The sequence below is a fragment of the Ascidia mentula genome, chromosome 3, assembly GCF_947561715.1.
Source record: "Ascidia mentula chromosome 3, kaAscMent1.1, whole genome shotgun sequence".
In the NCBI taxonomy this organism is placed as follows: domain Eukaryota; kingdom Metazoa; phylum Chordata; class Ascidiacea; order Phlebobranchia; family Ascidiidae; genus Ascidia; species Ascidia mentula.
Window position 1 is genome coordinate 21,191,019 of NC_138568.1, and position 27,092 is coordinate 21,218,110.

Below are 27,092 nucleotides of genomic sequence, written 5' to 3' on the forward strand. Positions count from 1 at the left end.
AAAAAATTTCCAGTTAACAAAACTTTGGCCGCGTGTAACTCTGCCATCTTATAAGCCAGCGACTTACTTTTTTCACACAAAGATAGATCACAGGCTGAACTTTCCAGCAATAGAAAAAATTTTAAAAAAAATTAACATTAATATTCGAATATAAATATGATATGTTTGCTATGCCATAACTATAAGTAAACATCGATTTCCGTTGAAATCCTTGAGGGTAGATATTCTTTGGCGTCCATACTATCTAAAAATATCAAACTTTTTTGCGAGAAAAAACGGAAAGCTTCTCAAATTTGACGAATATTAACCATAACCCCCTATACATTTCCACGTTTTGCGCCCGCCGCGAACAGGTTTCGGCCATGCAACGTTGCACAAACAATAACCGCTGAAATCCCGTCAATCAAACAACCTGATACACACTCTTTGTCAAATTCGCCTCTGTGTTTGGTCAGCCGAAGCTGCTTCCAGTCGCACCACGAGGAGGTACACAGATGACTTGGTGTTTGAGCCAAATAGGCCACAAACAACCCAGCGACCAACCTGAAAAATACTTTAAAAAAATGTTACACATTTGTTACATTGACAAGCCTATACTTAGCATATACTACAATATCCCGCTGGATACGTTAACATTTTCCGCCAAACCAAGGCACGCCCTCGATTTTAGCTTCATCCGGTATGGGGCGCTCTAAACATTCCGGATGAAACCATTCTTTACACTTACTACACTCAATAAAATATTGTTGCATATTTTCTGCAAGTCTACAATTACAATGAATCGCAACCGTCTCGCTGTTCTTTCTTCTGTTTACGATAAGCTTCTTCATCTTAAAAAGAGGCTCAAATTCTTTATTGCGCAACATTTTTTCTATGTCAGTTCGCAGCGATGGTTCGTTAAAATTTAGATGTTCTGGATGGTGATTAAAACATAAAGCGACCGCAAACGCAATGGCGTACACCCCACAGTTACCTGAACCAAATTGCTTTTGCACATTTGGGAATTCCAGACTTATGTATTTGGCATTAGATGAATTTAGCAACTTAGAAATGGAGAATTTTTCATCCGATTTATACTTCAGCTGACTGTCATATACTTGAACTGTATGGTTATTTAAAGAGAAAATATTTGAAACTGTTATCCAATGGGTACTACGAACATTAATTATTTGGATAAACTTCTTTTGTGGGGTGTACGTCGGTACCCTATCCATTGCACGTGAGTACGCCAACGTGCTCTGCAAACCGTCGATCCCTGGGAACTGGTTAAGTAATATGCACTGCGCCGCATCTATATGTTTGTCACTAAGCCAAACATTTTCTGTCGAAAGCTCCGCGTAATCTGAAGTATTCATATAATTCGCCGCTTCTATTTTGCGCGCGCAGCACCGCCGTGCCAAACTATCTGGATCGAGCTCACTTCTACACGCGTGACTTCCTGTTTTTGCTGATGATTTGCTGAGAGCACGCAAAGTTTTGTTGGGAGTTTGAAAGTATTTTCCTATACTTTGGTCCGTCCCAACAACCTTTGCCTTCTTCCCCCATTTCTCCTCGACCTCCGCTTCCTGTCTAACGCGTTTGCGCTTGGGTTTTCGGCGGTACCCACTGTACATAAACTCAACTATAAGCGCTTTATGTTTATCGTCGTACATTTTCGCAAACTCGTGCAGTCCGTTAAGCTTTCTGCCTTTGATCCGTGTCCGCTTTAATTCCTGTTGACTCTTTTCCATGATTCCCTGCGTGCGATTATCGGCTAGCAACGTTTGTCCAACTCCGCGTTGTTGGACTTTCAGAACGTATTTAGAATAGAGCGGTACGGTTCACTACTTCCGTGACGACCTAGATCCCCCAACAGTAAAGCGCTCCACAGAGGTATTTTCGGAAGGAAATTTTCGGAAAATTTGGTCATAAATTCGGGACAATAAAAATCATTTTTAATTGAAAAGGAATGGGTGACATTTAAATTAGCCCGGTTAATCACTTGTCCAAAATGGTCTTTAAAAAGATTATCGGTGGTGGTTGTGGAAAAGGTATCGTCAATGTCTTCTACAGTTCCAGTTAAATTAATTGTTGGGTCAACATTTTTGGGCTTTATTTTATCATTTAACAGATCCCAATTGGTTTTAGCTTGATTTGCGTCTTTTGAATTATAAAGCAAAGTCATGTGGCACAAAATTTCTTCAATTTCCTTCATACCCTCTGCGGCTACTAACAAACCAACGATAAACATCGATTCGGCGCGACGTTTTTTTACTAATCCGCATAATTGCTTTAAATTTTTCATTATATGACTGTTACATAAATGTAGGAACGGCTTCTGATTTAACTGCCTGTCACTTGCTTCTCCCGATACAACCGCGTAACACCGTTCTATATAAGCGTGGAAGTCCTCGACCATGACCAAAATTGAACGAATAAGCGCCATTGAACTATCGCACATTATAAGTTTTACGTTCGTTTTACCGATGTATTTATTTTCGTCGCTTTCATAGAGTTTCAAAAATTGTGAAATAGATGCGATATTATGGCGGTTTGTCACATACGTTGCGACAGCTAACGGCGCTTCTCCTTTGTTGGGGTTTCTCACAACTATTTCGTAAACGTAGAAATGCGCATCGTTACCTCGGTTTTTAATCACGCTGCCGGTTGCGTCTATGTACATTATATCACATTTAGTGCGTTCGTGGAAGATTTCTAACGTCTCTTGCGACCACAGCATGATACTGGGAGTCGAAGTGACATGCTGCAACGTTCCGCCCAACTTTCCTTTCACCGCAACGCCGTCGACCTTTTGTTCATTCTGCATAATCGCAAGCGCTTCTAATTCCTGTTTGGACGGGACGCCTATCCTGATCGCAGCGTTTCGAGCCTTTTTTAACACCTCCTTGGATGGCGCGTCATCCCTATTTCCTGATTCTAAGACGCCAGGTTCAATTTTTTCGAGCATATCAAGGTACATTAAGCGGGGGCATTTGTTTAACTTTTTCCAATCTTAAACCTTTTAAATGGGTGGATTTTGTTGTTCCTGTTGGATGAACAGGAATTGATGAATAGTTTACTGCAAATTTTTTTTTTATCCAAACAAACCAAGTCGATAGATGCCACACAGTGACAAGTCCCAAATGTGCACCGAAATTTGCTATGAAAAAAGCGGCCCGTGTTTTGCTTGACATACCATCTTTGCTCCTTAGCCGCGAAAGAACAGTACGGATTACTGTCCTTCAATGCGCGTCGAATGATTTCTGGCCATTCCTTTCCTGTACAATATCTACCTTTAATACCTTTACTAATATGATCGAACTCGTCTGTAGTTAAAGTAAAACTTGCACTTTGTGCGAAAGTGCTTGGAGACCAATGCGCTTCGCGTTTTAAACTAGAAAACTCATCAACATCACATCCGCCGCTATCATCGCGCACATCAGTCAAACCTGTTACCTGTTCCCCCTCAGATTCCACCGGTTCCGAACATTCGCGATTCGCAACACAAACATCAGCATTATCCACGTTATCTTCACCTCTTTTCACCCATTTTATTTGTTCTTTATGTTTTGCCCAGAAGTATTTTAGTTTTCGAATCGTGTTATCGCGTTTTTTTGTAGACATGGCTTCGGAAAAAAATGCTTTATCAATGCATGCCATGACGAGGGGGTGTGAGGGTCAAATGAAGTGTACGTGGATAATGCTGACACAAACATGTCTACTGTTAGGTTACCTCGAGCTTGTCCTTTTGCGCACTTCGAAAGTGGAGCGGGGTATCTTCTCGAACTCTCGTACTCTCTCGACGGCGACACGACCTTTTCATCATCGAGGCTTTCCCTCCTCGAACCCTCGCACTTCCTCGACTTGGAAGGGGAGTTGGTGTTCTTGGCATCGGGAATTTCCTTCCGTGTGAACTTCATTACAGGCATACCAGAAAACACGCCGCCCGATCTTGAGCCTCGTAGCCCCCGATCTCTCTGCCCGCCGCGCGGCCTTGAGCCTGGCTGATTCCGATCACTCGGCTCGCTGACTTATCAGATACCCCCCGCCTAATAGGGTCCAGCGTAAAAATAATGTTGTGAAAACAACTGATAAGTAACATTCCTTTGTGGCAAACAACTCTAAAACGTAAAATCTCATCAAAATAATAATATTTTCTGTAATAAATATAATGAATTAGTTGTATGAATAATGTCTATAGCGTTCAAGGGCACAAGGGGGTTATGGTTAATATTCGTCAAATTTGAGAAGCTTTCCGTTTTTTCTCGCAAAAAAGTTTGATATTTTTAGATAGTATGGACGCCAAAGAATATCTACCGTATTTTACGGACCATAAGGCGCAACTTAAATCCTTTTTTTTCCTCATAAATTGATCGTGCGCCTTATAAGCCGGTGCGCCTAATGTATGGATCAAGTAGTGCTTTATTGCCTACACTCAAAACCAGTACCCATACTATTATAAATAAACCACCGTCTTACACAATAAACTACGGTAAAAGCAACTAGCAACTGTGATATTCATACTATTGTGACTTGCTTACATTTATTACCTAACAAGTTTTTGTTTAATGAGCTTTATACGGTAACCCATACTCCTTAAAATACGTTGCGTTCTATAGCCCGGTGCGCCTTATGTATTAACAAAAAACTAATCAAAGCAATTTATTGACAGTGCGCCTTATAATCGGGTGCGCTTTATGGTCCGTAAAATACGGTACCCTCAAGGTTTTCAACGGAAATCGATGTTTACTTATAGTTATGGCATAGCAAACATATCATATTCATATTCGAATATTAATGTAAATTTTTTTTCAATTTTTCTATTGCTGGAAAGTTCAGCCTGTGATCTATCTTTGTGTGAAAAAAGTAAGTCGCTGGCTTATAAGATGGCACAGTTACACGCGGCCAAAGTTTTGTTAACTGGGAATTTTTTTGTTACCTTTCGCGGCGGGCGCAAAACGTGGAAAAGTATAGGGGGTTATGGTTAATATTTGTCAAGTTTGAGAAGCTTTCCGTTTTTTCTCGCAAAAAAGTTTGATATTTTTAGATAGTATGGACGCCAAAGAATATCTACCCTCAAGGATTTCAACGGAAATCGATGTTTACTTATAGTTATGGCATAGCAAACATATCATATTCATATTCGAATATTAATTTTTTTTTGATTTTTCTTTCGTTGGAAAGTTCAGCCTGTGATCTATCTTTGTGTGAAAAAAGTAAGTCGCTACCTCGTAAGGCGGCCGAGTCACGCGCGTTCAAACTTTTGTTAACTGGCGATTTTTTTTTGTCAACTAACATCCCTCTGGTGATGGAATGGTGCACAAAACCAAACCTTTCTGGATTTGATAAAAAAGATTGGTTTTCAGTAGAAAATTTATAGAAGTCTGACAAAGCGCTATTTAGTTTTATGAAATCTTGAAGACCTAACACATTGGCCAGCTATATGCGGGTTATTAACCAATCCGATTCGCACTTGTGGCTAAATTCCATTTGATTATTAAACAATTAAGTGCTTGTACTTCGCATGTCACTCACTGAACGCGAATTATTTCTGCAGGTCCATTTGTATATGGATGTAGTTGCAGTTTTGTATATTATATAATGGTAACTATGTGATTGTTCATCTGATGATCGAAATGCATTCTGTGGTTGCGGTAGGGTAATTTATGATTATTGATTGAACTATTCTGTGTGTGAAAGTTGTAGTAGTTGAACAATTGTTTTTTTTTCAGAGCCGTTCCCATGGAGCTGTACAAATATTACGACCAGTTCCTCAACAAGACAACATTTATGAAATCGATGAATGTGAACTTGGACGAATATTTGGACAACCAGACGTGGCCAACACACCGGTTGCAATCTATTCAATTGCTGGTGCTTTAAGAACAGGAAAATCCTTCATGTTGAATTTTTTCCTGCGATACCTTTGGGCCAAGAATAATAACAAAGTAAGTCAGTCTAAAATTTAATTTTATCTTTTTTTTAATGTTGTTTCCAACAGTCAGATTCGTGGCTTGATTGTAAAGAAGATAAACTTGTTAAAGGATTTCCATGTCGAGGTGGCTCCGAGGCCCACACACAAGGAATATGGATTTGGGATGAACCTTTTTTTATTGATACACCAAAGACAAAAGTAATATATACAAAGTGAATGTTTAAATATGTGTTTGCAGTGTATCTACATGATCTTTTGCAGCCCAAAAACATGCAGTGTTTTTTAGGTGGCTTTGTTTCTTATGGACACCCAAGGGTTGTTTGGCTTGAAGGGCACAGTACAAAACTGTTCCTTTATATTTGCTCTAAGCACTCTGATGAGCTCGATTCAAATATACAATCTGTCGGGGTTTATAAACGATAGCAGTTTACAATTTCTTCAGGTAAGTGTGTATGAGATTTACCTCTGTTAGTCGCAAAGCTTCAGTTGTTACCTAATATGTCAAGTTTATACTCTTTTAAACTGGAGCCTCCACTTTGAATTATAGGTAACACATGTTTAGTTAGGTATCGACTTACTGCTTCCAATAGCCACTTTATACCAGTTTATCTTCCATATGTGAATAACTTTAAGTGCACAATTGTCAATAAAACTAGTTTCAAATTGTTTGGACAACTATATATAGTTGGAATTTTTGCATTTGCATTTGTTTCTATTTAAGATTCATTACATGCCTTTGGATAATTTAATCAGAAAACATTGCATTGTACAAACCACGATTTCATCATAAAAATGTTGTTTTTTTAAATAAATTTTGTTTTGTTCTTTGGTAAATTCAGAAGGGTTGACTGAAAATAATATATACTACTGAAGAAAGTACAAGGAATCCAGGTTGACCTGAGGCATATTTGCCTTAAAACTAACAATAAACTAAAGTGAAATTCACCTAGGAACTCCATTCCTATCCTAAACAGTAAGCGGTACCTAATGCCACATACACTGTAATAGCATGATTGATCAAATTCACTGATAATATTATGTAAAAATTAAATCACATATGACAGCTTTTTACAGAATATTCTAAAAATGGTAATTTACAGGATATTCTAAAAGTGGACAATGACTGTGCCCTATCTTCACATAAGATCTTACAAGGATACAACACTGACAGACCCATATTTCAGGTTTGGGATTTTATTTTATGCCACATGAAACTGTGCAAATCTGTCTCTCTTTAACGAAATTCTCTCTTTATGTCACCCTTTTTTCTAGAGTAAACCTAAGTTTAATTATATTTCAAGCACTTGATGTTTCTTATTCGTGATCGGCAAGACTTAGATTACGAATTTGATTTCGATGGTGGTGAGAAACATCTTCAGGAAATCTTGCACCACATTGAAAAAAAATCAGAAGCTGATTCGGTTTGGAAGGTGTTGCGTGGTAATTTTGAAAACATCTCTTGTTGTTTGATGTCATATCCAGGAAATCGTGTGGCTCGGGGAAAAAGAAACTCAGATGAACTTCAAATGAAAGGTTAATTGTAAAATAACTTGTCACGCGAAATAAAATACAATTTACTGATGTTATTACTTATGCAACCATTGTTTTCTCTATCTGTCACAGATGTAGACAAGGATTTTCTTGAAACAATCAATTCAATTGTGAAAAAGCTATTTTCAAGAAAACAAGTTGTGATAAAAAAAGTCAACGGCAATGCAGTTACAGGAACTGATTTCATCAACTTAAGTTTGTCTTACTTCAAAGCACTGAACAACGGGAAAATGCCTGTTGTTAAAGCGATAGCTCAGGTAAAGACTTTGATTGCACAAACCAACATAATAATTGAAATATACAACAAATAATGTAATTTGAAGTTTAATACTTAACAAATAAACCATGTTTGTTGTTTGTTCAGTAATTGTTTTTTTTTGACAAATTAGATATTTTGAAAACATGGACTTAGAGTTTGTCTTGTTGAAACAAATCAATGAAGCGAAACTGGTGTGAGAAACTTATGTAACCATTGGTTGTGACATTGGCAATAATGTACTAATTTTAAGTTCTTACGTATAGTAATCCAGTAAGTAAGCTACTTTAATTCTGTGTATTTTTGATAGATCAGATACACTGCTGAAAATTTAACATACAAACTTAGTGTAAAGCAGCATTGGTAACAATGGTTGCCAACTTTCAGTTAAACACATGTTGCTTACAGTATATTGCACCAGAAATGTCCTATTTAAATCTGAAAATTTTAGGGCATGAAATGTACCAACACGAGTTTAGAAATTAATCACCTATATTAATATTGTCCCTAGTAAATCTTTAAAAAATCTAAAGCCGGTCACATCTAACCTGAATGACTAAAATTACCAATCTAGATGCAAGCTTTAAAAGCCACAGAAGAATGTGTAAAAAATTACAAGAAACGTATGGAAGAGGTAAGTCATAAATAGTTGTTTCAATCATTGAGCAGCATCTGATACCAAACTTAATGCAGTTTTGCAAGGAACAATGCCACAGCCAACCCTCCTTTAAGGGGGAACATTACACTTTGATGGCAGAAGCTCGGCGAAACTTCAAAAGCAAACTAAATTTTGGCAATAGTGACTTGGTTGCAAAGTACTTGAAACACTTGAATGAAAACCTGGACAAGGAGTTTCTTGTTTATGAACAGAAGAATGAAGAATATTTGGTGAGTAAACCTTTGTTTCATTTAAAATAATTTGCTAATGGAATTGGGACATGAAGTAGTGCGATTTAGCAAAATATGTGTCTAAGTTTATTCTTTCAAAAATTGAGATTTTTTTGCAAGAATTTAAAAGTGAAACTTATTTTAAGCAACATTGGAGAAACATTTTGTGTGAAGCTGAAGGAGATACCAAAAAACACTACAACCAGGAAATGCAAAAAGTAAGGTTTTTTTCCCATCAGAAACTGTTTATTGTCATGAATGATTTTTTTCAGGCACTCAATGAACAATATTTGGATGAAACTCAGTTTGAATTGGTTGAAAGGCAGTGCCAAGAAAGGGCCTTTCAATTTTACGATGAAATGACAAAAAAATTCCCGACTGGATTCGATCTTAAACCTGACAGTAAAATTAGGGATTGGTTGACTGAGCTTGGTCTTCAGTTTTTAAAACAAAACACAGGAAGTCTTGTAAGTAATTGCCCACTTGACATTTGTTAAAGTTGTTAATTAACAGTGAAAAGTTGTCAAAACGCTAGCAGGTAGTCATGAATGTTGGTATTCTGACAACATTATGAAAGCACAGTATAGATTTCTGTATGTTCGGGAACCTAGTCAAAACTCAACCCAAACCAAGAAAGTGTGAAATTTCCATCACTAAATAAAGTCCTAGTTACATTTTGTGGTACAAGAGCGTTGGTCTGTGTTGTGGCCTGGCTTATTGTTAACTGCATAGCGTTTTATAAATTTATATGTTATGTGTTAAACCTAAATGTTAAATCTTGAATTTAGGAAAAAAAATTAAATGACTGGCTTTTCAGAAAATGACATTTGAAAGTTAGAAAATTCACAAAACAGTTAATTTCACAGAAACAAAGAGAATATAAAGTAATGAGGACAATGTCATCAGTTGTTGGTGAGGAAGGTGGTAAACTTGAAGTGATGGGTTGCGTTGTTGATATTCCTCCTAAAGCACTTGATACAGATGCTAAAATTTGTCTACGTTGCTACTATGGAAATACGAAGCACAGTGTATGTGGTTGCATATTTTCATTAAAAACAAACATTGAAGAACGCTCTTGTCAATGTCTTATTTGTTTTCATTGGATATTATTGTATTTAACAAGCTCCTATCAGTTTTTTTCTCTTTTATAAACAATCAATACTTGTTTTTTTCAAAAATTCATTAAATCAATTGAACAATATAAATAGTTGACTATAATTGACAAGTAGATATGAATGATAATCATTTGCTTCATTTCACAGAAAGAAATAACTCCAGTGCTTTATTGTGGACCAAGTGGGTTAAAGTTCACCAAAGATGTCACCATCACTTTACCAACATGCTTTTTGTGTGAAGATCCTCCCCAACCAGTTGAGGTAAGAGCAATTGCTTTTACTTTGTATGGCAAAAACCAGTGTGTAGATTCAGATTTAAATAGTTACTAACCTAGTAAATTTTAAACTGTTTTTGCATGACACATGCTGTAAATAATTTTGCCAAAAATAATGTTTAGGTTGAAACAAGCCATGATGGAAAAACATGGAAAGATTACAAAAGTTCTTCCTATAGTGATGAGGCAGAGTTTAAATTTGAAGTTTCTCATTTCACTTGGTGAGTGTAATGCTAGATAAAGTTAAAGACATTTTTTTAATTTGTGTCGTACTTTAGGTTTCGTGTAGTCAGCAAGAAACTATCAAATTTGTCAAAGGAGAAAATGGTATTGGTTGGATTTTCAGAAAAGGAAAATTGTGACTTGGTGAAAAGATCATGGGAATTTCTCATTTGTGACAGACTGAAATTTAACCTCATTTCAAATCCCACTTTGAAATTTTTGTTTGGTTTTCCATTGAGGTAATAAATCACATCATGGTTTTTAATTTTATCGTTTTGCAAAGCTTTAAGGTCTTGATCTCCTCTTGCATGTCCGGTATTCTTTAAAAAAAGGCATTTTATATTTGAAGCTTTAAAGTAGTGTCAACAAAGTTAACAAATCTACTGTAATTATTTGAAACATTTAATTAAAAGTCACCTTATTTACTAAAAGATTAAATATCCCAAATCTGATACAATATTCACAGCAACTTAATCTAATACAATTTTAAGCAATATTTTTAAAACATTACCCTTTTCAGTAAATAGTCTAAGTTTGACATAGCTATTGTAAAATTTCATTAAATTCCTGTACATGCTTGTGTTAATTTGATCACTAGATCGAATCAAAATGAAGCAACGCTGACACTTGAAAGTGGAAGTGGTCGAGTTACCTTTGATCAGAATGACATCAAGTTGAAGAAAATTTTCCTAAACAATTTGGAAAAACTCAATGTTGTGTTCAATTTTGCTCCACATAATGGTGATGAAATAGTTGACCTTAAACTGGATTTGAATGGAAAGTTTCTCAAAACAAACTTTAAAGTAAAAGTTGAAATAACAGACAAACAACAAGAAGTAAGTGGGAAAATAATCTCTGTAGCACTCCATAGAAATATGTTTTTATATATATGTGTACATTTGTATCCAGGAAGAGAAAAAACAGCTATCGGATTCAAAAAATGTTAAGTCACAACCACCTACATATCAAGCAAGTATGATAAAGCATATAGGTTTATGGGTGCATTTCCTTTAATCAAATGTAATTCACAGCTACGACGTTCTCTGACAGCATACTTGTCAACCCCCAAATCTATATAGCAGGAGGCTCAACTAACAAAACAAACAATTAACAACTGACGTCCACTTCATCAACAGGTTGGTTTGCTGCACGCTAAACAATATGATCTTTATAAAGTATTTAGTGGCAGTTTTAGAATAGTGTGGGACGGTCTGAGCTTCTTCAGAGCAGGTTTTTATGAACTTGTCTCTAAGGCTGAAAGTTTTTTTAACTGGTTACGTGTAGAGAACATAGTTTTACAAAAACAATTACATTTTGTTGTAGACCACAAAAAAATTAACAATAAACATGCAAAATAAACATGTTTTGGGAATCGATAAAACATTTTTATAGGCATTTTTAGGCACCCAAAACATGAATAAAATTGGCATTATGCGCCAGTCACCAGCTAATCATTGCCATGCTGAATGGTTTGTAACCAACAAGTGCTACTGTATATGTTGGTACTTGCCTATTTGTTACTACCAATAAATAAGTACTCTGCATTTAATGCCAAAACTTTGTTAGATTTTGGAGGACATTGTGTGGTTTCATAATTTCTATGAACTTGTTTTTTTAGCCCAGCTTATCTCTTATATATGCCTATAATCCATATTTGATGAAAAAGGCATGTTTAAAGAAAAAACTAAGTGCACAAGTCAATAATAGGCATGTTCCTAAAAAGTACTGAATGATTACCCCAGTTAAATGTGTAATATAAGTACCGACACATACAGATTTTTTTACAACGTACTTTATTGTTTTACAGAACAAAAGTAGGTGTCAATTGAGGGCAATGGCTAAAGAAGTTGATTTTAACCATAACGTCTTTCTGCCCAAAGTGAACCCTCAGTAACAGAAAAATACATTTAAAATGCATTGTTAAACGATTTTGGACATCATTCCCCATTCTATTGCAATCACTGTGGCGTTTTCCACCTCTTACACTTTTTATATCACAAGAATGGAAGCGTTTTTTTTTCAGGTTGAAATCTGTCAGATTTTTTATATTTTGCTTATATTTGCACTTTTTTATATATTTACTTGATATTTCATTTTATGTAGTTTTATGCAACCTTGGAACTTGGCTGCCTTAAAATTGCAGCTTAGCAGTTTAACTGTACAATGTATACAAAAGTTGTCTGTTTATTATCCAGATTGTAATGTATTAAAATCCAAACACAGCGATCTTCAAACAGCTCAGATCGATTTATTTAGAGAAAAATATATTTCGCCTAAAACGGCATCATCAGTTTTATCCAGATTGTTTACTTATTGACACAGTTAATCAATTTTTCTAACCTCAGTCTACTGTAGGGCCTATTTGTGCATCGTAGTCTGTAGCGAACACAGTGTATATTAATATGAAAATTGTAATATTGGAACTGTTTATATTCGTGACCGGTTTCCCACGTACAATAATAATTACAAACCACGACCGCCCTGGCTCTAAAACAATAAAGGACTATAAAGTGCCGTAACCTGTTGGTCCGTCCTGACATGCCTAGCGGGCATGCACTTGTGACTTGGGTTCATGCTTTATGTGCCACATTGGCTTGCATGATTATTCCATTCCATTTTCTACTTGTGGTTTCATTTGGACTGCTGCCGTACGTTTCAGCCATCTTAATACAAGATTGTTTACCTGATTGATGTCGGATTACGGAGTTTACAGAAGAACACGCATTAAAACGCAACAAGTCTATTGATTTTCTTTGGTAAAAAGTACCCCTGCCATAAGGTCATCTTGACCAAAAAGACGTGCATTGGGCAATACAAATTAACTGGAAACGAAGTAAAAATACACAGCTCATACGAAACATACAAAGCCTACATCACCAGGTGATTAACGAAATCGTACAATGATAAGAAGTATTCGTTTGGTGAGCAGTGGCAAGTCGCTATTATACACGTGAAATGACGATATTCATATAAAATGCAACAAGGAAAATCATAAACATTACAGTTTTATCTCATGTAATACTCTGTACAGTTTTGTACGTTCTGCAAGACAAAGCTGCTCCTGTGTTTGTTTTGTACAAACGGGATTGTTCAAGGATTGTTAGCAAACACATTGAAACTGATCAATCTCAACGTAGAGGTTGTAGTCCATCTGTGAGCGTTGTTCACTTAACTCCCTTAGTTTATCTTTGCAAGCTTTCTCCAATTGAAATTTTTCGATTGATGATCGATCGACGCATCTTTCATACAATTCTATTGCTCTGTTCAAACTTTGCTCAGCTTTCTCATAGAAATCATAACAATTGTAATCAGGTTCTCCGAGTTTCCGATCTTTGACTTTATGCCTACCTGATCTTACTGAAGTTTGGATCATTTTAGTGTAAACATCTCCTTGTAATTCATGACTCCGAGCAAGTATGGAAAGATCTTCAACCCTGCGTGTGGCGTTGGTCGCAATTGTCGCCAGCGTCGCAACTGCTTTGATGAGGTCACCCAACATAAACTCAACGCGGCCAACACAATATAAACACTCGGTTTCAACAAGTGCTTTAACATCTTCGTTCAATGAACCGATCGTACGCAATTTACTGGTGGATCTTATCATAAATGGAAGGATTATGGTTCTGGCCATGTCCTTCGTGGTCTGGTTTTTGGTCAACAGCTCTACCAACACTACCAACTCATTTAAACACCCCTGAATCCCGCCTACAGCATTCTTTCGATCATCTAACTTCTCAAAACTTTGAAGTGTCACGATACAAAAAATGGCCGCATCTGCATATTTTTCGTTTGCTCGTTCCTGCATTGAAAACTCCAACAAATGCTGACAGGTTTGTTCTGTCACCTGAAACTCCTCCTTCGGTTTTTTGTACTTGTCCTGTTCTTCTTTGGACTTACATATTTCTCTCGCCATGTAAGAGGTGTATTTTTCCGTTTCTATTTTGTTTCCTCTGTTGAAGCTGTCTTTTGCTAGACCCCGAACCTTCAGAAGTTGCGAAAGCGTGTTGTGCAAGTTTAAATCTGAAATAACAGTGTTTATCTTGTTGTGTAATTAACTAAACGAAAAATTCCATCGAACCTCTTTTTTTAAAGAAGGATTCCAACCTTTTCTGGTAGTTGCAACTTTTGTAAGTAACATTTGCCTCAGCTGTTTATAAAATAAACTTTAGCGACTACTGAGTTGCGTAAGCCATAGTAAATAATATAAGACAAAAATGTCAAAGAGGATTCGTGTTTTGTATTGTAAAGATTTTTTGTACCTGTGAAGATTGCTTTGTCGTTCATTTTCTTCTGGGCTATGTATTCATAAACCGGTACACTGACATTTGGGGTCTTACGTGTTGTTTTCTCTGCGCAAAACAGGCTTTTATAACAAAATTCCAGTAACAAAACGATTTGAAACTGTGTAGGTTGTTGTAATTGTATACCATTGAAGGTTGTAGCAGTCAATCAAAACTATGACGTAATAGTATCGTCACAATGTCAAAGAGTCACCCCGAAGTTTGTATACACATAGATTTTATATCAAGGAGAAATGTCAGTATATGGACGTTTAAACCTCATACAGTGTAACTGGTTGGGTACAAAGTCAAAAATTATCATGGTAAGAGCAAACGTTTCGCAACTTGGCGTGCAAACCGCTTTGTTTACTTCATTGAAATTTCCCTACTTGTTGGAACAAACTATTGACACACAGCTTGTGTTAGGTGATAGCTTGGTTTGTCAGGGAACAAAACTATGTGTTTAGCTACACAACTATGTGCTGCAACACTATGTGCCAAATATCAAATTAAAATATCTTCATTTAAGAAAAATACAAATCTCCCATGAATAAAAAAACGTGTGAATTTCCAGAAAAAGTTTTGAGCAGAAATTTTGTACCAAGATGTTCGTAGGTGTCGTCCATATTGCTGTTTTACTCCTGGTAAAAAAAGAAATGTATAGTTATTAGTTTTAATATGTTTTGAAATACTGGTAGTTGCACACGATAAAGTTACGTTTGTCGTTTTATCTGAAAGTTAAAAATAGTGAAACAAGTTGGATTTAGTTGAAACCGCACGGTTACGAAGAATTACCGATAAACTAAGTTGTTTACATTTGGAATAAACCCCCTGGTTTATGCAGAAGTCAAGATTTTTTTATTAAGTTTATTTTTTTGTTGTTTACCTGCTGGGTTCTTCGCAAATGTTGTCGTCTCCTATTTCATCTGTCCAAAAAGCTACTTTTGTTCAGAAGGTTAAAAAATAATTTCTAAATTGCAAAAATCCTAAACTGCATTGACATGGAAGCACACACACACCTGTTAATTGTATGAAAGAACTACTGATTTAATATTTGAAGTAGGCTAACAGACGTGTTGCAAAGGTCAATTGCATATCTAGTGAAGCACGTGCACTGAACAAAGAGCAACTAACTTGGTTGCGGCAACCAACTGTTAGTCAATATCAATGTGAAAGCAAACATTTCGCGATGAGTTGCGTGATCATAAATCGACTCGTTGACTTTGCTTTGAGTTCAGTAAACGCATGCAGACCAATTCACAAATTCAATTCAATCTGTTTATTTTTTGGTCACCATTGCATACATTTTGCACGTAAGAATTTGTATACAAAAAAGAAAATCTATAAAATTTATAAAGGCGTTGATAAGATTTAACGTAAAAACGAAGGTAACGTTTCTGCATCAGTGCTAAACATAGAGGGCGCTATGGTGCTAAACTTTTAGGGGGGTTCCCTAAATAGTGACAAAAACATAAGAGAACGTTGTTTGTTTGTTTTTGTTTGTCACTGGAAATATGCAACACGAAACACGTGCAAAAATGTATTGGATAAAATTTTGAAAAAATGTGCAATTCTGTTAGTCATGTATTCTTTGTACGCCCGCAACTAGTTTTTTGTTTGCCTCAAGCATTTATGAGGCTTTATATAAAGAAGTGTTATTAATCAGGCTAATCATAAAATAGTTGATTGTGCAGCATTTACATACATTCAGAACAAGTCAAGATTTTTTACCAACCAGAGTTTTGTAACCTATCAAATTGCCAACTACATCCCTGGATATAAGTGTTACAAAGACACAGTAGCGTAATGCTTTTAACTGCCAACAAGTAATTATCAGCAAAATGAAAGTGTTGGTGGCTGGTTTGACCAAAACCGGAACCAAGACAATGGCAACAGCTTTGAGAGTTCTGGGGTATGAGGTGTATGATTTTTTGGAAAACTTTTATTACCTCGGTGAGGATTGGAAGAGGCAAGTCATACATGGGTTTAATATGGAGGACATGAGGCAAATGTATGAGAATGTTGATGCTGCAGTTGACACTCCATGCTTACTGGGAGGAAATATTTGATGCTTTTCCAGATGTAAAGGTGAACAATTAAGATTTTAGGCAGAGGTGTAAAAAAGGTTCATGCAATTTGTTTGTGGAGGTTGTAATTTTATTATGTATTATGATTTCTATAATCTTAGCCACGAAAAACATTACACCTATATTTTACATATTGTCAGCCATTTAGGGATGGTGTAGCGGCCTCTCTAACTACGTTTGCGCTCCTGCAGCGAACCGGACAAATTGCCTTTTTTCTTTTACTCTCGTCCCTCGTGGTTTATTCGCCCATTGTGTCATTCCATTAGTTTGTACCTCGAATAAACACCTCGCTACATTTGGTGACCCCGAGCGTGCAAAAACGTTTTTTTGCATTATGAATGAAACCGCAAACTCAGAGAACGCTGTAGCCATCAAGCTACCTTTGTTTTGGACAGCTCAGCCACGAGTTTGGTTTCGGCAAGCCGAGGCGCAGTTCGCTCTGAAAAACATTACAGGCGATCAGACGAAGTACTATTTTGTCGTTTCGGCCTTAGATCAGGACACAGCAAAGCGTCTACTCAACCTGCTGGACAATCCGCCCAATGATGACAAGTACGAGTCAATTAAAGCACGATTGATTGACACCTTTGGTCTTACGCGTTCGCAGAGGGCCAGGCAGCTACTGCACATGCCCCCTTTGGGCGATAGAATGCCATCCGCTTTAATGGATGACATGCTGGCTTTGCTTGGTGATGAAAAGGAATGCTTTGTTTTTCAAGAACTGTTCTTGGAGCGCTTGCCAGAATATGTACGGACACGACTGATAGGAGAGGAGTTTCGTGATTCGCGACTCTTAGCACGCAAAGCTGATGCGATATGGACAGGAAGTCAGCCGTCTACGGATTTCGCACTTTCCAACGTGCGTCGCAGCAAACCTTCCAAGTCTTCATCAGGTTTGCCACAGATAATGCCCGATCCGAAGTCGCTTTGTTTTTATCATCGTCGCTTCGGCAAAGATGCGATAAAGTGCCGCCCCCCTTGTGCACTGCAGGGAAACGACGAGGCCGGCCATCATTAGTTGCTACGATGGCCGGCGCAGTTAGTAGTCTTTTCTTTGTGTGGGATAGCTCAGCGGGTCGTAATTTTCTTGTTGACACCGGCGCCGAGATAAGCGTCATACCTCCCACGGGACTAGAGCGCCGCACCAATCCTCCTGGAAAGGCTCTAGTCGCTGCTAATGGTACTCACATCCGGACGTACGGTTCACGTCTAGTCACCATGAATTTTCCTCCCGGCAAATTTCAATGGAAATTTGTTCTGGCCGAAGTTTCCCGGCCGTTACTCGGCGCTGATTTCCTGCGGGCAAATTCCCTTCTGGTTGACCTCAAGCACCGACGCCTAATCAACGCCGAAACCTTCTCCAGCAGTAAACTGGGCAAAGCAGCGCAATCGGCTCCCCACCTTAACGCCATTTCCGCAGGCACATCGGTCTATGCTCGAATGTTGGCTGAATTTCCAGGGATAGCTTCTCCCCATTTCTCGCAGTCGCTTCCTAAGCATGGAGTTCAGCATTTCATCCCCACCAGCGGACCACCCGTGCACTCTCGCGCTCGACGACTTCCTCCCGGAAAGCTCGCCCGCGCTAAGAAGGAATTTCACAACATGCTACAACTGGGAATTATTAGACGCTCATCCAGTCCATGGGCTTCGCCCCTGCACATGGTACCAAAGTCGTCCGGTGGGTGGCGCCCATGCGGCGATTACCGCCGTCTTAACGCTGCTACCCAGCCTGATCGTTACGCTATCCCCCACATCCAAGATTTTTCGGCTCGTTTGGCCGGATGTCGAGTTTTCTCCAAAATTGACCTTGTTCGCGGCTATCACCAAGTTCCTGTGGCACCGGATGATATTGCGAAAACGGCGGTTATCACGCCTTTTGGCCTTTTCGAATTTCTTCGCATGCCCTTTGGTTTGAAAAACGCGGCACAAGCCTTCCAGCGACTTATGGACACGGTATGTCAATCCTTGGATTTTGTGTTCGTCTACCTAGATGACATACTCGTCGCAAGCAAGTCCCTCTCCGAGCACTACGACCATTTAAAACGCCTTTTTAAGCAGCTTTCAGATCATGGTCTCGTCATTAACCTCGGCAAATGCCAGTTTGGAGTATCCAAAATTGATTTTCTGGGACATCGGGTTGACACCAACGGTGCACGACCTCTTCCCAACAAGGTTGAAGCCATTCAGAATTTCCCTCGCCCTACTACTATCAAAGGACTCCAAGAATTCGCAGGTATGGTAAACTTTTACCATCGTTTTATTCCTGGGGCTGCACGCATAATGTCACCAATCTACGAATCACTTTCGGGCAATCCTACAAAGTTGATTTGGAGTGACAAGCTAAATTCGGCTTTCTCAGAGGGAAAAGTCGCCCTAGCCCGTGCCACACTGTTGCACCACCCTTTACCCGATGCGCCGACCGCTGTAACTACCGATGCGTCACAGCATTCCATTGGAGCTGTCCTCCAACAATTTATTGACAATGCCTGGCGCCCACTGGCCTTTTTCAGCAAACGTTTACGACCACCCGAGCAGAAATACAGTGCCTTTGACAGAGAACTACTCGCCTTGCACCTTGCCATTCGTCACTTTCGATATTTTCTGGAAGGTCGCGTGTTTACCGCTTACACGGATCACAAACCTTTGACTTTTGCTTTTACTAAAGTGTCAGCTCCATGGTCATCGCGACAACAATGTCATTTAACCGCGATTTCAGAGTTTACCACAGACGTGCGACACATCGCAGGCAAGCAAAACCACGTTGCCGACGCACTCTCGCGCGGTTCCATTGATGCTGTTCGACTACCTCTGGATTTGGATTATTCGTCATTGGCAGCCGCTCAGTCCTCTCCCGAAGTTCAAGCGTATCGCACTGCTGTCACTAACCTTAAACTAGAGGACATACAGCTCGATCAATCCGGGACCACCATCCTCTGTGACGTCTCGTCCGGCTCACCCCGTCCAGTTGTTCCAACATCATGGCAACGCAAAATTTTTGACATAATACATGGTTTATCGCATCCGTCGATACGGTCTACACGCAAACTTGTCGCATCCAAGTTTGTTTGGCACGGCTTACGCCGCCAGGTCACCCTTTGGGCGAGACAGTGCATCCACTGTCAAAGGGCAAAAGTCCAGCGCCACACTCGTGCGCCTCTGGCGAACTACCCACCCTGTCGTGCACGTTTTCAACAGATCAACGTCGATATCGTCGGTCCTCTCGCACCTTCACAGGGAAACAGGTACCTTTTTACCATTGTTGACCGTTTTACCAGATGGCCGGAAGCAATTCCTATGCCAGATGCAACCACCCTGACGTGTGCACGAGCCTTTGCGTTCCATTGGGTTTCTCGTTTCGGGATTCCTTCCGACCTCACATCGGATCGCGGCCCCCAGTTTACCTCGGAGTTATGGACGGTTTTCACCCAACTTCTGGGAATCCAACTACACCGAACAACTGCGTTTCACCCTCAGGCTAATGGCCTTGCGGAGCGATTTCATCGGCATATGAAGAGCGCCCTAATGGCACGGCTAGCAGGCCCCAACTGGGTAGACCAGCTCCCGTGGGTTATGCTTGGCATCCGGACTGCTCCCAAAGAAGACCTGCAGGCATCATCGGCCGAACTTGTTTACGGTTCTACCATAACGGTACCCGGCGATTTCTTCCGTTTCGGCCAATCCTTTCCTACCCCTCAAGATGTCATTCCATCGTTGAGGGACACAGTGCGTCAACTGGTGCCGACATCGATGTCACGCCATGGTTCCGTTCGCACAATGCTCCCACAAGCGTTAAGCACGACCCCGTACGTTTTTGTACGCAAAGATGGACACCGACCCCCGCTTACGCCGCCATACGATGGCCCATATCGCGTCCTTGATCGCAATAGCAAGACTTTTACGCTTGCCATTGGTGGACACAATCAGGTCGTTTCCATCGACCGTGTGAAGCCTGCACATGTCGACCTCACACAACCGGTACAGGTGGCTGTGCCTCCTCGCCGCGGTCGACCCCCGACATCAACGCACCACCCACCGCCATCCGACCCGGGGCTGTCCGAGCCGGTTTCGCACACTTCGACTCCGCCTTTTCTGGTTCCACCTGAACCCTCGCATACATCACTGGGCCCACCGGAGCACCAGCCCAACTTTTCACATTCAGGCAGACACACGCGCACGCGGGGCAACATTCGTATTCCACTTCGTTTTCAGTGTTGATATATGTCCGTTTCTGGAGGGGGGTCATGTAGCGGCCTCTCTAACTACGTTTGCGCTCCTACAGCGAACCGGACAAATTGCCTTTTTTCTTTTACTCTCGTCCCTCGTGGTTTATTCGCCCATTGTGTCATTCCATTAGTTTGTACCTCGAATAAACACCTCGCTACAATGGCATGGTATGATCTCTTGCAAGTATTTAAACTGTATGAAGCAATGCATGTCTTGGTCCTAGTTTCCTCTTAAAACAGCTTTTTAATTTTTAAGGTTATTTTGACGACTCGCCAAGAAGAGAAATGGGTCAAAAGCTTCAAAAATCAAATGGATCAGCTGAGCAATGACTTAATGTTTCGACTTGCATGCACTTTAACCTACACCGGCGCGAAGGGACAAAATTATGGGGCAATTTGCAGTAATTATTTTTGCTTTTTGTGGTTGGACAACACTTTCACATCAAATATTAATAGTGGTTTAATGTATATACATGTTTATGCTGTATTTTGCCATTTTCAAAAGTAAAATTGAAGAATGACATTTTTAAAAATTTGTTTGATTAAAATAGCATACATCCTCTGCTTACATTAATGTAACAATTCATTGCAAACAAACAAAAACGTTATTATCATTCAGCCAATCCTCTTGTGAGGTACCAAAGTTTACCTCCATGATAAAGCTTTAATACGTGCAAAAAGAAGGCATGAACGCAATGTGAAACAGGTGGGTCTTTGATTATACATTTGTTTATTAGCTGTCAGAAGAGCCAACTTGACAGCTGTATCTGCAATATCAAAACCAACTTAGCTGATCAATTACAGATATTCTATGTCAGTCCTACAACCTTATATGTAGGTTGTACCCGAAAAGCAGTTGTTGGTTCATGAAGTAACGCAAGGGTGGCAACCTCTGCGTGAATTTCTTGGTGTCGCTGTGCCAAAAGTCCCTTTTCCTCATAAGAATAAAGGAGGTGATTTGGCAAATGAATGGAGAAGGGAGAATCTGGTGATGCAGCGGATCGAAAGGGAGTTACAAATATCTCTCTTCTGTTTGTGTGTGTTGTTCTCCTATTGCTTGTATGCGATTATTTATTGGACAAGTTAGCAGACAATTCTCGCCAACAAAACTACTAACCCCTCTTATTTCTTGTTTGGTCCAATCCACACACGAACGTCTGGTTTCGAGGTCACAAGACACGCGTTTGAAACAGCACGACGACAGCGCCCCTAGCGGCAATACAAATAGAAAGTGGGGACACAAGCGGCGATAGAGATTAACTTGTGCATTTTTGCTCAGTGTCAAACTTACTGCGTTTGTTTCGAACTTGAAAACTTCATATAGTTCAAATGTCTTTTTGATTCGCACATTTTTCACACTAATTTTGGACGCCATAGCAACATTTTTACGTTGGATACGTTGTGGCTAATACACACCTCTGTGTAACTGCAATAAAAGACGCCTCATTTAATGAGAGCGATATTGTGTGCGTTCCCACAACAATAACTAGGCCTTGATTGGATTGGCAGGCATAACAGATAAGATATGTCGCCGGTTTAATTACTTCATGAATAATCGATGCCTAGGGGTTGGGACACCTACAACTGCTGCCTGTTTTGTATATTGGAGGCTTAATTAATTTTCACTGAACTTTTTTCTGTACCAATTTGCTTCATTTTATTATAGTGTTGTATATTCAGAGATCATATATTTCATAGATTTTACCAAGAAACGAGTGTCTCGTTTTGTTTTTTTCTGACATCGAGCGTAAAAAAAACAAACAAATAAAGGTTTGGTTTCAAAATTACCACCTCTGCTTGAAGAATCAATATATTTACCTAAAAAAGCGAACTATCTCAGACTTTTGCGTGGAATCAACCAAATGCGCTGGTGTCAAAGCAAAACTCAATAAATCACAGTTTGATTGTAAGAAACAACGGCACCTGGAATTTATATACTGAAGAGCAAAGTTAATTTGTGCTCAAAAAAAGTTCATTAAATACGGTTGCACATTTTTTATAAGGATTGATTTTGAATTGTTTGGAATTTTAATTCACGGCATTTGGATATCATGATGATATATAGTGATGTGTCTAACCAGCGCATATAACTTGCTTAAATAAAACTGGGAGTCCTGCAAATAAAGGCCAACCGTTTTGTCGTATTTATGTCGCAGACCGAACAAAATCATAATGGGGGCCATAGTTTGACTTAGGATCGGTAGAAGCAAACATTTACCAACATGTCGAAACCGCTTTGTTTACTCCAATGAACTTTCCTTACTCACAGGAACCAACTACCGACATACGATGTGTACGTGATATTTTGATTTGTCAGCGGACTAACCTATAGTTTGAGCATAAGCAAATCATTTGTAACCGCAATCAACATTAACGTACTCGCTTATTAGGCCAATGCAAATTTGGTCAATTATAATAAAATCTCCCTTTGCGCAAATGCACACGTTTAGTGATTAATTGTTAACTCGACACAGATTGTAATTAAAACATTTTGTTTAGTCCACACACTACCAAGCACCATTTTATGTGAAATGAGGCTAGAAGCCATGTCAATGGCTGTTTTTCTTCCAGCGCCTGTCGTCATTGCCAAACCACGTGATTTTGACCAGTCAACTCTCATGTATTCAGTTTGGTAACTGGGCAGCAGAATAAACGACCTTCACCGACCATCATTGCACCTCTCTTTGAGCCTTGGGAAAAGATAACTCTTACACTGATTCTTGGTGTAGCGAAGCTTTTCTAAATGATTGTATGCATTTTATTAATCATAATATCAAATCAAGATCACTGAAAAACACGAAACACTTTTGAAATTACGAAATATATAAATTCAGCACAAACATACAAAAATCTTAAACATCCGTTTCAGGTAATTGCTAATATCCTGAACTATGAATGTATTATTTATAATTTATCAAAAAGTTCCATATGGGTCTGTGCTAGCGTACAAAACTTGCAACGACTGCAATTTATCATTGCAAATTTTCTCCAAGTGAGGTTTTTCAACACCTGATCTATCAACACATCTTTGGTATAATTCTATTGCTTTGTTGAAATTTCTTTCTGCTTTCTTACAGAAGGATTCGTAGGTGAGATTGCATTGCATATTGTAAGTAAGTACAGTATAGACACACTCGTCTTCGGCTTCACAAAAATTATCTTCTATCATTTTCGTATAAACATCCCCGAGCAATTCATGACATTGTGCAAGTATTGAGAGATTCTTAACCCTAAGTGGGGGGTCTGTTGTAATTGTCGCCAACGTCGCTTCTGCTTTGATGAGGTCACCCAACATCAACTCAACGCGACCAACAAAATACAAACACTCGGTTTCCGCAAGTGTTTTCACGTCTTTGTTCAGCGAGGCGACCATTTCCAATCTACTGGTGGATCTTGTCATAAATGGCAGGATTATGGAGCTAGGTATTTTACTCATATTTACGTTCCCGAACATGTATTCTGCCAAAACTGCTAATTCTTTTAAACACTCCCGCATTCCAATTACGACAGTTTCTCGGTTATTCAACTTCTCAAAGCATTTTACTGTCACCATGAAAAAAATGGCCGCATCTGCATATTTTTCGTTTGCTCGCTCCTGCACTGAAAACTCAAACAAGTTCTGACAGGTTTGTTCTGTCACCTGAAACTCCTCCTTCGGTTCTTCGTACTTGTCGTGTTCTTCTTTAGACTTGCATATTTTTCTCGCCATGTAAGAGGTGTATTTTTCCGTGTCTTTGTGGTTTATCTTTTTTAGGCTGTTTTTTGCTAGACCTCGGACTTTCAGTAGTTGCGAGAGTGAAGTGTACAAGCTGAAATCTGTAAGATAAATTGCATTTATATGTATATATTGAATGTAATAAATGAAAGTCGTTTTGTCTAACAATCATATTAGTATCGTACCTCTTTCTTTAAAAAAGTAGTCCAGTCGTTTTTTGTAATTGCTACTTTGGTAGGTCACGCTTAGCATAGCTGTAAAGTAACAAAAATTTAATTTGCAGGTCGCACCCGTTCTGTTTGTAAAAATAAACAGAGACGTTTATTACATAAACCATTAAATGTGCCACGTGATACAGCTGGTAACGAATAGACTTGGTGTACCTTTGTATGCAGGTTTGTCAGTCATTTTCTTCTGGGCTACGTGATCATAAACCGCTTCTCCAACTCTGGGTGGCTTTGGTGCTTTTTCCTCTGCAAAAAAACAACAAGCGATTATTTTTCAAGCACTTGCCAAACATGTTTGCATTTTTCTTACCGCTAACTGGCATTGGCGAAGCGTTTGTTTTGTTGCCCAGCATCCTGAAAAAGAAAAAAAATATGCTAGGTTTTTTTCAAATTTTCAAAAATCTACATAGGCGTTTAAATTCAACATTGAATGAGCAGTGGTGAGTAAAGGTGTAAGTACGCAAAATAATTGTATATGAAAAAGCCAAAGTGTAAATGCCTATTACAACAAGAAAAAACAATTTCTCCCGTTTTGATAATTTGTTTGAATACAGTCATACACCTTGAGAGTCATACACCTGCCTCGGTTTGGGTGGAATTGGCGGAGGTAGGTCTCTTGAATTTCCTGAAACTCCTGTGAACATGGGACTTCTTGTTCTCTTGTCAGTATCACCCGCTAAAAGTAAAAACAAGCAATTGATGGGCGTAAGTGTATCTAGTTTGTTTTGCGGAATACACTAAACAAATAAACTGAACAAAGTTTGCATTGGAGTAAATTATTATTAACAATGCAGTAACCTAGCTAGTTGTTTTTGCACATCTTACTTTCAAATACTTTTCTTTTCTGTGCAACGCTTCCCTCAAAGATGTCATAGTGTTCAAATCTTTGTACGTTGGACTTATTTCCCGGAGTGACTTTCATTTCAATGTAACCGGGAGGAGTGCGTTTGCCCATTTCTGCAAGAAAAATAATCAGAAACTAGTCTTACAATTCTAAAAGAAAAGTTATCGTTATCATGCAGCTATCACAAGAAATAGAAAAAGCTGCACTATTGACTGCACACGATCAGGCAACCATGAAACGTACTTCTAGTAGTTTTCTCATCTGGAAGCATATCCGTCTCATTTTCTTCTTTTTTAAAACGAGGGAGGCCTTTGTCCGTGGAAGTTGTCGGTAAATTTGGTTGTAGAAGAGCATCTATGAAACAGAATTTCCTGGTGTTAATGGTACTTCCTGTGTAGTACACAGGGTTCGGCAGACAAAGTAAAAATGGTTGCGATTGAAAAAATCGTTTCCAAAACCGTTTCGCCGAAACGAATTTTGTTTTGAAACTACAAAATTGTTTCCGAGTAATTTTTAATTTTTTTTCTCTTAACAATTTTTGTAACAAATTTGTTACCGCATATTCGTAACGATTTTCTGAACACTAGATAGTGACAAAGAGCATTTTCTTCAAAATCGTTATGCTCATTTGTGTTAATCGTATTTCCTGTGTAGTACACAGGTTGTTAAACAAAGGTGTGATGACGTTGAAACTCAAGAAAAATTTTGTCATACCTGGGAAAGTTGCTGATACTGCCGTTTCAATTGGTAACTTGACGAATGTTTCATTGCAATTAACACGCTGGCTGTTTTCTGTTTTGTTTGGTTTTTGTCAGGTTTTGAGTAAAAGAAAGAGCTTTGAATTCAATGTTAGTGAAAATTTACGCTCAGACTAAAATTATCACAGGTTTTTGTTTTTCATATACGCTCCATTGAAAATCTGCGCTCATCTTTTTATTGCAATTAACAGCAGTTTGACAGATTTTTTTAAATTAGTTCTACTTGCAAACAGATTGTATTGCTCTAGTAGATTAATCTGAAATGTGTAACATAATTCCACAGGGTATTTTACCATTTTTATCCTCCCAAGATTCTTCTTGCTCATGGGCTTCGTCACAAGCACTTTCGTCAAAATCAGAAAAACCTTAAAAACATGATAATCAATGTGAAGAATAACAAAGTGTCGAAATGAACCACAATATGCTTCCAGAACTGTATAAAAAAAATTCGTGTTAGGATCACTAACCAGGAATTTACGCATAATTCTGAGAACAAGAAGACTGTCCCATACTGCAGAAAACATTTAAAAAAAGAAAACAGGTAGCATGTAATTTGAGCCAGTATCTTTGTGCTCGCAATTTAAAATAATTATGGTGTAACGTGGATTGAATATATGTCTTAATGTTGCAAATAAATGTAGGTGTACTACAAAAGTTTTATAAGGAAACTAGTGCTATATTTACTATTCCAAGTGTCCTCATCGCTACCAAAGCCGTCGGTGGTGGAAGAGACCGAT

The 27,092-nt window shown here is 38.7% G+C and overlaps 3 protein-coding genes and 1 pseudogene across 4 annotated transcripts; 3 read left to right on the forward strand and 1 right to left on the reverse strand.

Annotated features, from left to right (window-relative positions):
- Nucleotides 1-5,534: 5,534 nt before the first annotated feature.
- On the forward strand, nt 5,535-12,902 carry LOC145894177 (uncharacterized). Of its 2 annotated transcripts, XM_082982667.1 has the most exons (19): nt 5,535-5,633; nt 5,712-5,927; nt 5,981-6,112; nt 6,201-6,356; nt 7,015-7,098; nt 7,216-7,447; nt 7,538-7,722; nt 8,296-8,355; nt 8,415-8,609; nt 8,756-8,827; nt 8,882-9,076; nt 9,476-9,637; nt 9,872-9,985; nt 10,123-10,220; nt 10,278-10,460; nt 10,820-11,057; nt 11,131-11,194; nt 11,253-11,357; nt 12,029-12,902. In XM_082982667.1, exons 1-18 carry the CDS (start codon nt 5,607-5,609, stop codon nt 11,330-11,332), a joined length of 2,493 nt encoding a protein of 830 aa, XP_082838793.1. In that variant the 5' UTR covers nt 5,535-5,606; the 3' UTR covers nt 11,333-11,357; nt 12,029-12,902. The 2 variants fall into 2 exon arrangements, with proteins under 2 accessions (XP_082838793.1, XP_082838794.1); XM_082982668.1 differs by lacking the exons at nt 5,535-5,633; nt 5,712-5,927 and having other exon boundaries at nt 6,000-6,112; nt 6,191-6,356.
- Nucleotides 12,903-16,266: 3,364 nt separating this feature from the next.
- Nucleotides 16,267-21,898, forward strand: LOC145895940 (uncharacterized; annotated as a pseudogene).
- LOC145894588 (uncharacterized) lies at nt 16,917-17,606 on the forward strand. The gene has a single exon (XM_082983205.1). It carries the CDS (start codon nt 16,923-16,925, stop codon nt 17,604-17,606), a length of 684 nt encoding a protein of 227 aa, XP_082839331.1. The 5' UTR covers nt 16,917-16,922.
- A 3,711-nt stretch (nt 21,899-25,609) lies between the features above and the next one.
- On the reverse strand, nt 25,610-27,092 carry LOC145896030 (uncharacterized). Its single transcript, XM_082984824.1, has 5 exons — nt 27,040-27,092; nt 26,649-26,720; nt 26,312-26,389; nt 25,841-25,951; nt 25,610-25,710 (listed from the first exon to the last, which is right to left on the reverse strand). Exons 1-5 carry the CDS (start codon nt 27,055-27,057, stop codon nt 25,672-25,674), a joined length of 318 nt encoding a protein of 105 aa, XP_082840950.1. The 5' UTR covers nt 27,058-27,092; the 3' UTR covers nt 25,610-25,671.

Coding starts and splice junctions, on each gene's coding strand:
- LOC145894177 (XM_082982667.1), top strand. CDS start 5,607: ATGATCGAAATGCATTCTGTGGTTGCG. Junction 7,723..8,295: donor TTGTTAAAGCGATAGCTCAG/GTAAAGACTTTG, acceptor TTACCAATCTAG/ATGCAAGCTTTAAAAGCCAC. Junction 10,461..10,819: donor TTGTTTGGTTTTCCATTGAG/GTAATAAATCAC, acceptor TTTGATCACTAG/ATCGAATCAAAATGAAGCAA.
- LOC145894588 (XM_082983205.1), top strand. CDS start 16,923: ATGAATGAAACCGCAAACTCAGAGAACGCTGTAGCCATCAAGCTACCT.
- LOC145896030 (XM_082984824.1), bottom strand. Junction 26,390..26,648: donor ATCTTGGGAGGATAAAAATG/GTAAAATACCCT, acceptor CAAACAAAACAG/AAAACAGCCAGCGTGTTAAT. Junction 25,952..26,311: donor AGTATCAGCAACTTTCCCAG/GTATGACAAAAT, acceptor TCTGTTTCATAG/ATGCTCTTCTACAACCAAAT.